The 14,133-nt window shown below is 39.4% G+C and overlaps 1 protein-coding gene across 2 annotated transcripts in view; it reads right to left on the minus strand.

Annotated features, from left to right (window-relative positions):
• The window catches only part of LOC149169799 (tetratricopeptide repeat (TPR)-containing protein), a 437,974-nt gene that overhangs the window by 376,125 nt on the left and 47,716 nt on the right, over nucleotides 1–14,133 (minus strand). For both annotated transcript variants that reach the window (XM_089428816.1, XM_089428817.1), the window contains exon 5: nucleotides 531–726. In XM_089428816.1, the coding sequence (XP_089284942.1) occupies nucleotides 531–726 (196 nt within the window). The remainder of the gene's footprint in view (nucleotides 1–530; nucleotides 727–14,133) is intronic.

The raw sequence follows: 14,133 nt of genomic DNA on the forward strand, positions 1-14,133 counted from the left end.
GGTCTAGCCCTTGTCTTGTGAAGCCTCTCACAAGGCCTACTAAATTTTGAGGCAACAGTCCCCAAGAGCATAGAGATTTTAATAAATAAAGCAAAGAGAAAATCTTTTAGGAAACACTTGTCTTGCTGATATGGAGTTTCCTTTGGCTGTCTAAAATCTAAAGAACGTCCATCTTTTGAATCTAGAATCAGCTAAATGCATGGGAGAAATGTTAGTATAAGATCAATATAAGCAACCAAAACAAGCAGAGAGTTTATCTTCCTTGAACGATTGCCGTGCATATCACCCTTTTTAATATCAAATTTTATTTAGCATTTATCTGTTTTATTATTCTTCATTACCAAGATGCAGTAGTCTCTGACATCCATATTTTTTTGGCCATCTTTTATATTTTGAAATAAGTAGCATTATTCACAGAAATAACTGCTCTACTAAACATATTTAAGAAAGAAGGATGAAATGAAACAGCTTAAAGGAAATAGTAAATTGATCCTTTTTCTAATAAGGTAAAAAGCTGAACAAAGTCAAACCTTTGCAGCCATTTTTCGTGCTTCAACATCAAATGGGCGAGAAGCTACAATTTGATCAAATGCTTCAGCTGCCTTTTGATAATCTTTAAGTTCAACAAACAAAGAAGCACGATCCCACTTTACCCTTGCATCCTCTGGATCTGCTTTCATTGCTTTAGTTAGACAGTAAATGACCTGGCCGGTATTTCCTTGCTCCCTGCAGACATTCAATATAAAACAGATTCAAGCATTTATTAGTGCAACTAAACGGAAGCTGACCATATGAAAAGGGCAGATAAGCACATCCTCACCACCACCCAGTTTTGGATCATCGGACAAAGACTGTCCCAACACCCTACTAAAAAAGTGCTCATATCAGTTCTGCATTAAATAATAATCAGTCAATTTTTACATGGCCGATAGCAACTAAAAACAGTTTGATCTTTTAATGTTGACAGATCACTGAGCTTATTAGAACAAGGGTGTTGACACCCACATATCCCAAAAATACTGCATAGACAGGTTCTACCATAAACATTCTAAGAATCTGCTAAGAGCCTACGACTTACTGAAGTTACTGCAGTAATGCCAAAAGCAGGCACTTTGAACATTGTCTTTGGCCGTAAGTGCTTAGAAATCTAACATGGCCATGAAGGATACTCACATCACCTTGGTGATTATATCTTCTCTTATAATTTAAATAGTGGTAATATCTCCCTATTCTGAACAGATCGTGTTCTAGCTTGCTGACTTTTAGCAAAGCCATCCTATTCGTCAGTTTGAAAGCCGCAGTGGTTGATGCTGGCAATGTTTTGTGCTTTTGATGATGTACAAACCATATATGTATTATGTAGCTATAACAAGCCCAGCTATGCATTCAAATGCACGCATTTATTAGTCCAACTAAAAGGAAGATGACCATATGAAAAGAGAAGATAGACATGTCACATGTCATCTCCACTATCAAGTTCTGTATCATCCAACAAAGACTGTTCCAACACCTCACTAAAACAGTACTCATATCAGCTATGCATTTAAATAATAATCAATCAACTTTTACATTGTAGATAGTGTTGAATTTGTAACTAAGGTCGGTCTTTATAATGTATATTTGGCCGCTTGATGTACTTGTATTTATTATTGTAAAGCGTATTTTAAATGCTAGAGTCAAAAGAAAAATTATTTTGAGTCAAAGTCCCTTTGTGACTTTTTAAACAAGAAAATATGAAATTTTGAATTGTAATTTTTTACTCCAAAGTTGTCAAGTCGGTCTCCCTCTGAGTCAAATCAGCCCTTGGCAAAGGGCACGCCCATTCGACCCAGCAGAACACTATATAAAGGCAGTTTGATCTCCTCCACTTGGGCAATTCACATATCTCACACAAAACATCTTTTGGGCAGGAAAACAAAGGACAAGAAGGACAAATAGGATGAAGAAGAAGATGAATTGGCTCTCTCTTGCAACTCGCTCATGTGAATAGACTCTATTATTTCTGGTGCTCAGTTTTTCTGGGCATCCTGTTGCAGGGGGCAGAAATTATGGGCAACTGCAAGGGCCGAAATTCTGGGTTCACTGGTAATTACAGGAAGGTCGAAATTCTGGGTCAGGACAGGCAGAACGAAATTCTGGATCAGATTGGGAGACTTGACTTAGAGGAGTTGACCAGGTTTGACCATAGGTCTAGGTGTCTCTCTTGTTGAACAGAAGAATTTCTCTATTGAAAAGGTTGTTGGGTTTTTCCCCTTGGTGGGTTTTCCCAAGGTAAATCTTGTCTCCTCTTTGTGCATTGTGATCTATACTGTTCTACTGTTCTTTATGGTTGAATTTCTGAAGTATAATTACTGAATGATATATTGGAATAAAAGTAAAAGAAAATCTACATCAAAAGTAATTATCAGTTTTTCAGAAATACTGTGCTAGTTTCTATTGCACTAAGAAAATCAACATGGTATTAGAGCTTTGGTGAAGAAAGGAACTTTGAGATCACTTTTCAAGAAACCCTAATTTGAGATCATCATTGCTGAGGTCCTTGTTGATTCGCACCCATGGCCTCCTCTATGAATCTGAAAATAAGTTGGAAGTAGCCTCAAATTTTAGGGCTTCAAAACTTAGAGTTGATATTATTCTTGCAAAGACCAAGGTATTGGATATTGTAACAGGAAAAGTTGTGGAACCAGCAGACACAGCGGGAAAGGAGAAGTTTAAGGAAGATTATCTCAATGCCATGAGCATCATTGTGGACTCCATTAGAGATCATCTTATCCCCTACATTGCAAAGTTGGATACCTTTAAGAATATGTATGATGCCCTAACAAATCTATGCACTATCAAGAATGTTGGTCAAGCCATGAATTTGAAGGATGAACTTCGTGATGTGACAATGACAAATGATGACATGGTTGCTTCATATTTTGTAAGGGTTTCTTAAATAAAGGACCAAATTGCAGCACTTGGAGAAACTATTCTTGAGAATGAACTTGTGACCACAGCACTCAATGGTCTCCCTAGATCATGGGATGCATTTGCAGCAGGTATAAGCAGCAGGAAGGAAACACCTACATTTGAAGAACTGTGGGCCTCTTGTGCTCAATAAGAATCAAGGTTTATACTGAGAGATAGGAAAAAAGAAACTTCTCAAGCATTAGCAGTGCGCTTCAAGAATAAAGGAAAGAAGAAGACTAGCTCTCAACACAAGAAGTAAAAGAAGAAGGGCATGTCAAGGATTCAATGTTACGGTTGTCAGAAATTTGGACATTTCAAAAGGGATTGTCCTGAGATGGTTAATAATAAGAAGAGAAAGGGAAAACAACATGCTTCCGCAGCTAATGTTGAAGATGAACACCCCAAGAAGCCCAAAGGTGACAAAGATTTCTTCTACTTTTCTTCTCTAACAGGTTCTATTGCAGATGATGATGATATGTGGCTGGTAGATAGTGGTGCATCAAGGCATATGACCGGAGAGCATGGAAATATTTCTAGCATAATGGAAAAGAGGTTGTCCCAAAGGGTTGAGCTTGGAGACAATCACAGCTATGCAATCAAAGGAGTTGGAAAGGCATCCATAGAGCTAGAATCTGGTAATAATATGCATCTCAACAATGTTCTATATGTACCAGGTTTGAAAAAGAATCTTGTCTCTATTTCATGTTTGGAAGATAAAGGAGATAGAGTAGCTTTTGTGGATGGCAAAGTACTTGTATGGTCCAAGGGCTCTAGTATAGATGATGCTAGGGTTATTAGGATTCGTGAAGGAAGACTGTATAGACTTGTGAGTCAACCAGCTCAAGCCCTAGTTCATGATGAAATCCATCCAAGTGAGCTATGGCATAGAAGGTATGGACATCTTCATTACAAAGCATTACCTTAATTGAATCAAATAGTTTCAGGGGTCCCTAAACTGCGAATAGATCATGAAGGTTTTTGTTAAGGTTGTGCTCTTGGGAAAAATATCAAGAAACCATTTCCAAGCAGTGACAACAAATCTAAAGAAGTCTTGAATTTGATACACTTTGATGTGTGTGGTCTGATGCCTGTGAGATCACTTGGAGGTTCATTGTACTATGTGACTTTTATTGATGATTTCTCCCACAAGACATGGATTTATCTTTCAAAAACTAAGGATGAAACCTTCACAAGGTTTCAGGAATTTAAAGTTGAAGTAGAGAACTCGACAGATAAGAAGTTCAAGATTTTGAGATCTGGCAATGGACGAGAATACACCTTGAAAGAACTTGTAGCTTTCTGTAAGAAAGTTGGGATTAAGAGGGAGTTGATTTTTCCCTATAATCCACAATAGAATGGTGTAGCAGAACGAAAGAACAAGTCCATTGAAGAATTTTTCAAGGCCATGATGCATGACCAAGATTTGCCATTGTTCTTATGGGGAGAAGCATCACTGATAGCCATATATATTCATAACATAAGTCCTCATCGAATTTTGGAAGGCATGACTCCTGAAGAAGCATTCTCTAGAAGGAAGCCAGAGGTTGGACACATGAGAATCTTTGGTTGTCCTGTCTATATCCATGTTCCTAAGGATAAGAGGAACAAGCTTGAGCCTTCAGGGAAGAAAGGCATATTTGTTGGTTACAGTGAATCATCTAAGGCCTATAGAGTCTACATTCTAGAGCAATGACAGATCGAGGTCAGTAGGGATGTCACTTTTCATGAGAATATGGCATATTAGAAGTCCGAGGAAGTTTCAATGGACTCTCTTGATAAGATAAAGCATGAGGACAAGCATTCAAGTTCTATAGAAGGTCCTGTAGAGCCAGAAAGGCCTCATGAACCAATGGCACTGGTTATTGTTCCAGAGATAAGAAAAAGACCAACATGACTTAAATCTACATTGGAAGAAGTAGGACATACAACTCTTGATGGCACATCCAGAGAAGTTAAAAAACCCAAAATGTTCTCTAGCTATGCAGCTCTCATTACTAACTTGATTGATGCAGAGCCTTACATCTATGAAGAAGCAGCCAGCCAACAAGTGTGGAAGGAAGCTATGAATGAAGAATATCAATTGATCATGAAGAATGATGTCTGGGAGATTGTGCCAAGGCCAAAAGGAAAGTTAGTGGTGACTTCCAAGTGGATATATAAGATTAAGCATGTTGTAGATGGAAGTATTGATAAATACAAGGCGTGATTCATGGCTAGAGGGTTCTCCCAGAAAGAGGGAGAAGATTACAATGAGACCTTTGCTCTAGTTGCCAAGTACACCTCCATTAGATCCATCATCTCTCTTGTTGCTTCAATGGGATGGAATTTACATCAAATGGATGTGAAGATTACTTTCCTCAATGGTGTGATTAAGGAAAAGGTGTACATAGAACAACCTCAAGGCTTTGAGGTGCATGGAAAGGAGTCTCATGTTTGTAGGTTAAAGAAGGCCTTGTATGGACTCAAGCAAGCTCCAAGAGCTTGGTATGCTCGTATTGACAATTATCTGACAATATTGGAATTTACCAAGAGCGATGTCGATCCAAACCTTTATTTTAAGGTTGTGAAGAATGCACCTATGATCCTACTGTTATATGTGATGATTTGTTTTTGATAGGTGTTGAACCTCTTATTACTCAATGCAAGAATTAATTGGCTTCTGAAATTAATACGAAGGACCTTGGGTTGATGCATTATTACTTTGGACTGGAAGTATGGCAAAAACCTAGTGAAGTCTTCCTTGGTCATGGAAAATATGTGATTGAGATCCTTCAGAAGTTTGGTATTATGGATTGTAAGTCCATGGCTAATACCATGGTGACGAACTTGAAAAAGTTAAGAGGCTCTAAATCCAATTTGGTAAATCCATCTATGTACCAGCGATTGATTGGTTCATTGATGTACTTGGTTAACACCAGGTCGGACATTTGCTTTGCTGTGAACATGTTGAGCTAGTTCCTAGTTGAACCGAGACACGAGCATTAGATTGCAGCGAAGCACATTTTGAGATATCTACGTGGTATTGTGAACTATGGGTTGAGATATGTTGCAAACAAGGATGTACAACTTTAGGGATATACAGATGTTGATTGGGTTGGAAGTGTTGAAGATAGAAAGAGCACTTCAAGGATATGCTTTAGCTTGGGCTCTGCTATGATATCTTGGATGCGCAGAAAGTAGAGATCTGTTGCACTTAGCATAGCAAAAGCAAAATATATTGCAGCAAATGAAGCATGTACAGAAGTAGTGTGGGAGTTGTTTGCAAGATTGTTCGACCAAGAGTTGGAACCGACGGTGATATACTGTGACAATAAAAGTTGTGTAAAGCTTTCAAAGAATCTCATGTTCCATAACAGGTCGAAGCATATTGAGATTAGGTACCAATTCATTCATGACATGGTGCAGAGAAGAGCGATAAGGCTTGAGTACATCTCCACTGATGAGCAGCCAGTTGATGTTCTGACAAAGTCGTTGCCCAGAGACAAGTTCGTGTACTTTAGAGACAAGTCGGGGCTTGTAGAGATTACCCCTCTCAATTTGGCACTAACATGGATGGACATTCTCTCGGTAGGGAGAATGGGTCTGAGAGGCCTAGAGTGCTCAACAAGTAGAATTGAGTGAGTGCCTCTCGAAGGAGACCCGATCACACACCAGGAAAGGGTGTAGTGTGGTTTGTGGATCCGATCACACACCGGGAAGGGTGTAGTGAGGTCCTTCAGAATCTGAACCCGATCACCAACCAAGGAAGTGTTAAGTGAGGTCTTGGACCCAATCACACATCGAAAGGGTGTAGTGAGGTCCTTTCAGCATCTAGATCGGATCACCAACCAAGAGGGGTTGAGTGAGGTCTTGGCCCAGAGTGCTCACCAGGAAGGGTGAGTGAGTGCTAGCTAGTTGAGGTATCAGCGTTTTGGCTTAGGGAGAGACCAGGGGGACCAATCACTCTAAAAGAGTGAGTCTTGATATGTTGATGACATTGCCATGGGTTTGGTACCGCCCCGGATATGACCACTAGCAAATGTTGATGGTAGATGATGATGTTGATGATGATGATTTGATATAACCTTTTTCTTAGAGAAATTTGTCAACTTGAGAACACCTATGACAGTGATTATGAATACCTCTCGAGTTAAGAGGGAGTGTTGAATTTGTAACTATGGTCGGTCTTCATAATGTATATTTGGCCACTTGATGTACTTGTATTTATTATTGTAAAGCTTATTTTAAATGCTAGTGTGAAAAGAAAAAATATTTTGAGTCAAAGAACCATTGCGACTTTTTCAAGAAGAAAATTTGAATTTTTGAATTGTAATTTTGGGCTCCAAAGTTGTCAAGCGGCCTCCCTCCAAGTCAAGTCAACCCTGGGCAAAGGACACACCCATTCAACCCAACAGAACACTATCAATCTCCTCCACTTGGGCAATTTGCATATCTCACACAAGACATCTTCTGGGAAAGAAACGAAGGACAAGAAGGGCAAATGGAACGAAGAAGAAGACGAATTGGCTCTCTCTTTCTCTCTCTTGCAACTCACACATGTGGATACACTCTCTTCTTTCTGGTTCCAAGTGTTTCTGGGCATTTTGTTGCAAGGGCGTGAAATTCTGGGCAACTACAGGGGTCGAAATTCTGGGTTGACTGGTAATTGCAGAAAGCCTGATCAGGACAGGAAAACGAAATTCTGGATCAGAATGGGAGGCTTGACTTGGAGGGGTTGACCAGGTTTGACCATAGGTCTAGGTGTCTCTTTTGTTGAACAAAAGAATTTCTTTATTGAAAAGGTTGTTGGGTTTTCCCCTTGGTGGGTTTTCCTAGGGTAAATCTTGTCTCCTCTTTGTGCATTGTGATCTCTACTATTTTATTGTTCTTTATGGTTGACTTTCTGAAGTATAATTACTAAATGATATATTGGAATAAAAGTAAAAAAAGTTCTACATCAAAAGTAATTATCAGTTTTTCAGAAATACGGTGCTAGCTTCTATTGCACTAAGAAGATCAACAGTTAGCAACTAAAATCAGTATGAAGCTTGAACTATTGACAGATCACCGAGATTATTATAAGTGTATTGGCACCCATATATCCCAAAAATTTTGCATAGACAGGTTCTACCATAAGCATTCTAAGAATTTGCTAAGACTTTTACCAAGAGTATTGCAGCAGTGCCAAAAACAAGAACTTTGAACACTAGATTTGGCCATAAATGCTTAGAAATCTATAGAACATGGCCACGAAGAATACTCGCATCACCTTTATGATTATATCTTCTCTTATGAATTTAAAGAGTGGTAATATTTCCTTATATACAAACAGATCATGTTCTAGCTTGTTGATTTTTAGCAAAGCCATCCTCCTGGACAATTTGGAAGCTCCTGTGGTCGATGCTAGCATTGTTTTGTGTTTTTAATGGTGTATGGACCATGTGTGTATTATGTAGCTATGACAAAACCAAATATTCGCTCACATGCATGCCTAATCAATCAACTAAAAGTAAAACCACTCGGATTTGGTAGGTGGTATCATTATGGAACCTCACCCAAGGTGATGTGATGTGATGTGACACCACCTATGAAGATGTGGCTAGGCCACGTGGGCTACACATGGATGTCGTGTGGCATTATGTAATTAGTCTAATTTTAGTAGGCCATAATTCTAAATCCAATAATTAGATTGGGATGAAATTTATGTCTACATAAAGTTCTCAACAAGCTGGATTCAATGGCACTATCATATTTTAATTATGCAACCTTTGAAAAAGAAGGATTTTTGTAGCCCCGTCTTCATAACAAACCTTGGAGGTCGGGCTAAGTCATCAGTAACACCTCTCATAGCTCGAGACAAAACAAGGGGGTGGGAGGGAGTGTTACAAAAGCCTTCAAACATAAGATCAAATATGACATGAAATAAAATGACACACTTGTTGAGGAACCTTAGGTATACCATATAGCCCAACAAGGAGATTCAATACTTACCTCACACCAACAAGAGAGAAGTGAGAGATTAAACCCTATAGCTTCCTCTCCAAGTGACAAAGTTGCCCTTCAATGGATCAATCTTGCTAGCCTTTGTAGTAGTCTTCAATAAGTCACAAATTTGGCTTTAAAAACTATTTAGAACTGCCAACAAAAAGAGACTCCAATGTCAACAACAATATTTCATGAAAATAGTTGCATTATGACATAATGATCTCAACAATTCACAAACATTTGGCAAGGAAGAAGAGCTCTCTACTTATAGATGAGGCTCTCAACATCTTCCCCCTTTTTCTCCAAAGAAAAATGTGACTTTTCATCCACAAAATGCTTGGAGACTAAGTCAATTACAAATATATCTTTTACATTGCTTAAAACCCTCACATTAGAGGTATGTCCCACAAGAGGTCCAATTAGCAATAAGGGAGGGTCGATTTGTCTAGAAGTGAAATGTTCCCTTGAAATTTGGCTTGAATTTGATTGAAATAATTATGAGTGCTTGGGAAGCCCACACAAGGTATTGGGAAAATTGACACCAGAGGAAGCGTTCACAAGGAAGAAACCGGATTTGGGGCACATATGCATCTTCGGATGCCTTGTGTGTCACTATATTGTCATGCTCCCAAGGAGAAGAGAACCAAGTTGGAACCAACTGCAGAGAAGGCTATCCTTGTAGGATACAGTGAGACATCAAAGGCCTATCAAGTTTACATTCCTTCCCTCAGGAAGATAGTGTGCAAGGATGTGATGTTCAAAGAGGAGAGTGTTGTTCAGAAGTCTAGCAACTTGATGGAGGTTCAGGAGAGGGAGCAGGCACACAAGGTTGAGGCAGCAAAGATTCCTGGAGTACAGTCACGTAAGTTGGAGAGGAGAGCAAGCAGGTCGAGCAAGATAATAAGGAGGAGGAACAGAGGATTCCTCGCTTTCAAACTCCTAACACATGGAGGAAGAGGAATAGTTGGGTTGAGCAGACACTGAGAGAGGTTGGTACTCCACAATATTTAGTCATACAGAGTATGGCTCCTACACACTATTTTGGGTATATGGCACTTATGAGTGAATTGAACGAGGTGGAGCCTTCCAAATTTCAGGAGGCGTCCAAGCATCGGGTATGGATGGAGGCAATGATGAAAGAGTATTCATCCATCATGAAGAATAGCGTTTGGGAGGTATTGCCACGACCAGAAGGCAAGTCAATGGTGGGCTCGAGATGGTTGTATAAGATTAAGCATGTTGTGAATGGCAGTGTGGAGAGGTTCAAAGCCAATTTTGTGGCTAAGGGCTTGCCGCAAAAGGAAGGGATCAACTATGACAAGACCTTTGCTCCAGTAGCCAGGTACTCATCCATCAGGCTATCATTTCTATAGCAGCGCAGATGGGTTGGAGGACTCACCAAATAGACATGAGGATGGCCTTCCTCGATGGAGTGATTGAGGAAGAGATCTACATAGAGCAGCCAACGGGTTTTGAGGTCCATGGGAGGGATTCGCATGTATGCAGGTTAATGAGAGCATTGTATGGGCTCAAGCAAGCTCCCAGGGTATGGCATGCATGTATTTGTTGAAGAAAAAGTAACTAGGTTTGGTCTTCATAATGACACATGCCAATGAAAATGATGTAATTTGTATCTGGCAAATTTTTGTGAATTTGAGTCATGGGTTTCATGCTCAAAATGTATTTGTTCTAATAGCTCTCATCATGAGCTCTAGGCTAGGTGATAGGTTTGTGTCATTGATGTAAATGTTTACACTTGAAAATGTATAATGTATGACTCCAAGATCAAGGGCAGAATCACATGGAAAAACTCCTCCAAGTTCAAGATCAAATGGCTAGTGAAAGACTCCTCCAAGCGAAGATAAAAGAAGTAATATATTTATATATATCCATTCATGTCGCCTAGATATTATTATGTAAGTCGGCCTAAATTCAAGTTATGTCGGCCTAATGAGCAGCGTTAAGGAGACTATAAATATGGGTCTCTCATCTCTCATTAGGACACAATCACAAGATCAATTCGGTCTCAATCCATGCGAAGAAGTCTAAGGGTGCGAGGTAAAGGAGAAGATCAAGGAGCCACAGAGAAGTCTGTTTTGTCACCCATAACTGCAAGAAGCTCTTCCACACGTGCGAGGCTAGGGCATCATTCTATCTGCCCTCATTGTCAAGGAAAACATTCGGTCTTGGGTATATTCTAAAGGCAGAACTGTGCGAAGAAGATTGACAAGTGGAGCGAAGATTTAGGAGAGCTAGAAGAGCCCTAAACCTCCCACATGTGCGAAGGTACAGGTCACCATTAGGGATGTGTTACAGTCCTATGTCATCTTCTTGCTTGAAGTTGATTTGAGGCCAAAAGGATTCGGTTGTGGACCTAGAAGGAAGCTTCTAGCATAGCGAAGCAAGGAGGAGATTACTAGACCAACAAGATCACTCCCACATGGAAAGATAGAGACGTCTTCAGGTCTGCTGTAAGGGTTATTGATCAGTCCATGTCTATGAAGCAGATCACTTTGTTTCAAGTCTAGCGTTGATAATAAACAGCTGGGCTAGTGTATTACTTTGGGCAAGTGAAGTTTGAAGAAAGGAGGAAGGGAGAAGGAAGCTGATCCACAAGTTCCAGATCTGATCCATGTTGCAGCAAATCAGAGGACAGCAGTAAGAGAAGATTCTAGCCTTGATCTTGGAGTCAACTTAGTCAAAGGGTCTTTGTATTGATCTTGGAAATTTTGTCAAGAGAAGATTCTATAAGAAGAATTACCGTGGGTTTTCCTCTCAGGTTTGGAGAGGTTTTTGCCCTGGCTGCTGCCTATATCTTGTGTTATTGTTCTTTTGTTTATTATGAATGATAGCTGGTTGATGAAGTTAACACACATTCATATATGATAATTCTTGTTTGAATCAATGAAAGGATAAAAGTACTTCACAGGCAGTTATCTAATAAAGAGAAATCATTAATATATCAAGCCTTTAGATTTCTCAACATGGTATCAGAGGGAGGTTGGTAGCACATCAAGGAAAGGCTGATAAAGAACATTAAAGAAGAGGCAAGGCAGTTGAAGTTGAAGGGAAAGCTAGATTCAGATCCACATTCTAAAACTCCAAGATCTATCATTCAGGATCTACATCTCACTTCAGTTGAAGAGCAGATCCTCAAGGATAAGTCAAGCAGATCTCAGGTTCACTAACATTCAAGGACAGTCAAGCTTCCTCAAGCTCATTCAAGGCAGCCATCTAAAATCAAGCTTCAAGAATCATCACATCAAGTAAGTATCTTATTCATTTGAGCAAGACTAATTTTTGAAAAGGATGTCTTCTTGCAAGGAAAGCAATAAGTTAGTTGGAGTTGCCAACTTCCTTGCTTGGAAGAAGAGAACTGACCTCAATTTGAAAGAACAAGAAGTTATTGATTATGTACAAAAGAAAATTGTTGCTCCTTCTGATAGTCAAGAATTGGCTAAGCATAACAAGAATGAAGTGAGAGCTCAAAAGATTCTCATAGAATCTATCAAGGACTCTGATTCCTTATGTACCCAAGCTTGAAACAGCCAAGGAAATCTATGACAAATTGATAGATTTATTCTCCGTCAGCACTGCTAGAGAAGGAATCTCTCTAAGGAATGAGTTATACAAGATGAAGATCAGCGAAGAAGAAGGTATAGCTTCATATTTCATGAGGGTCTCTGAAATAAGAGATCAGTCGCAGAAACAAGGAGAAATCATGTCTGATCAAGAGATGACAACGATTGTGCTGAATGCACTACCTGAGGAATGGCGAAACTTTACAGCCAGCATATGGGCTATGAAGGAGGCATCCTCACTCAATGATCTATGGGCAATATGCAAAGTGGAAGAACCCCGATTAAAGGCCAAGGAAGATATTGCAGTTGGATCCAAAGAGCAAGCATTTGCTGCCAGGTTTAAGAGGAAAGGGAAGTTCGGAAAGTTTGAGAGATCTAGTCACCAGCAACATCCCAAGAAAGACATGTCAAAGATTCAATGTTTTGAATGTCACGAATATGGACACTACCGAAGAGATTGTCCCAAGCGAAAGAAGAATGGCAAAAGGAAACATGAAGCAGCACATGTTGCTCAGGAAATTCAAGACAATGAAAAAAGGCCGAAGAAGGAGGAGCCTCAGGATCTTTACTGTGATTAAAAGATCACCTCTTGTTTTCTTTCATAGGTCTTAGTTAGCATAGCATATTGTGATTCATGAACATTCTTATGTGTTGTTTAAGTAACTCTCTTAAAAAATGAACTGACTATGGATTCGGTAACATCCATGGATGAAAAATTGATGAACATTTGATGAATGAGGATATGTTGAATCCTTTGAAAATAATGTTAGTGGTTGTGATTAATGTATATTGTATTTCTTTATGCAAGGATTCTAGGTAGAAATGAAATTGTTATGTGTAGGAAATTCTAATATGAGAACATCTTGGTTCTCTAATCTTTGAAGAATTTCTACAGGCAAATATCCTCTATAAAGAATCCAGATCAGAATGATGGTACCAAGAAAACCTGTAAGGATCCAGTCAACTTTGTTGCAGGTCAAAGATCTCCCAAGAAGTCCACTGCAAGAATCATAGTATGATTCAAGACAAATGAGGTATGTATACTTTTGTTTAATATTATAATATCATGTCACATGGTTGCAGGTAGCTTGGATCAAGCATGATCTAGAGAAACAAGATCTCATCCTCTGAAAGGTTTAAAGATGAAATCAACATAATATGTCCTCATATGGAGTATGAGGTAGTTGACTACAATTAAGGAACTCTGATTGGAAGCCCCTAGGAATGAAGGGTGTGAGGATGGTAGAGATCATGAAATAAGCAACCATGATAAAGGCAGTCAACATCCAGAGAACCAAGAAGATTTGACAAGGAAATCTCCCAGAAAGATATGGAGACTCTGATAGAAGTCTGAAAAGATGAAGACCCTTGACAACAGATATCTTTGGGAGATGTGTCAACATGTATGCAGGGTGTTGATACCTACAAGGAGATGTCACTAGAAAAAGGCCATCACCAAAAAGGTAATATGTGATTTGTTTTTGGTTTCTGACTTTTTGGATAAGTCTGGGTATGTGTGCAGGGCCTTGGTAAGAAGAGTTGTGAAGGATGTCACAACTATGTACCTCGTGATATAGAGAAATCATCGCTGAAAGAAAGGTGGAGCTAGATGGCCCTCTGAAGAAAGCCCCAGATG

The sequence above is a fragment of the Pinus tabuliformis genome, chromosome 4_2, assembly GCF_031772625.1.
Source record: "Pinus tabuliformis cultivar Carrire ecotype Pingquan chromosome 4_2, CPIR1, whole genome shotgun sequence".
Lineage (NCBI taxonomy): Eukaryota > Viridiplantae > Streptophyta > Pinopsida > Pinales > Pinaceae > Pinus > Pinus tabuliformis.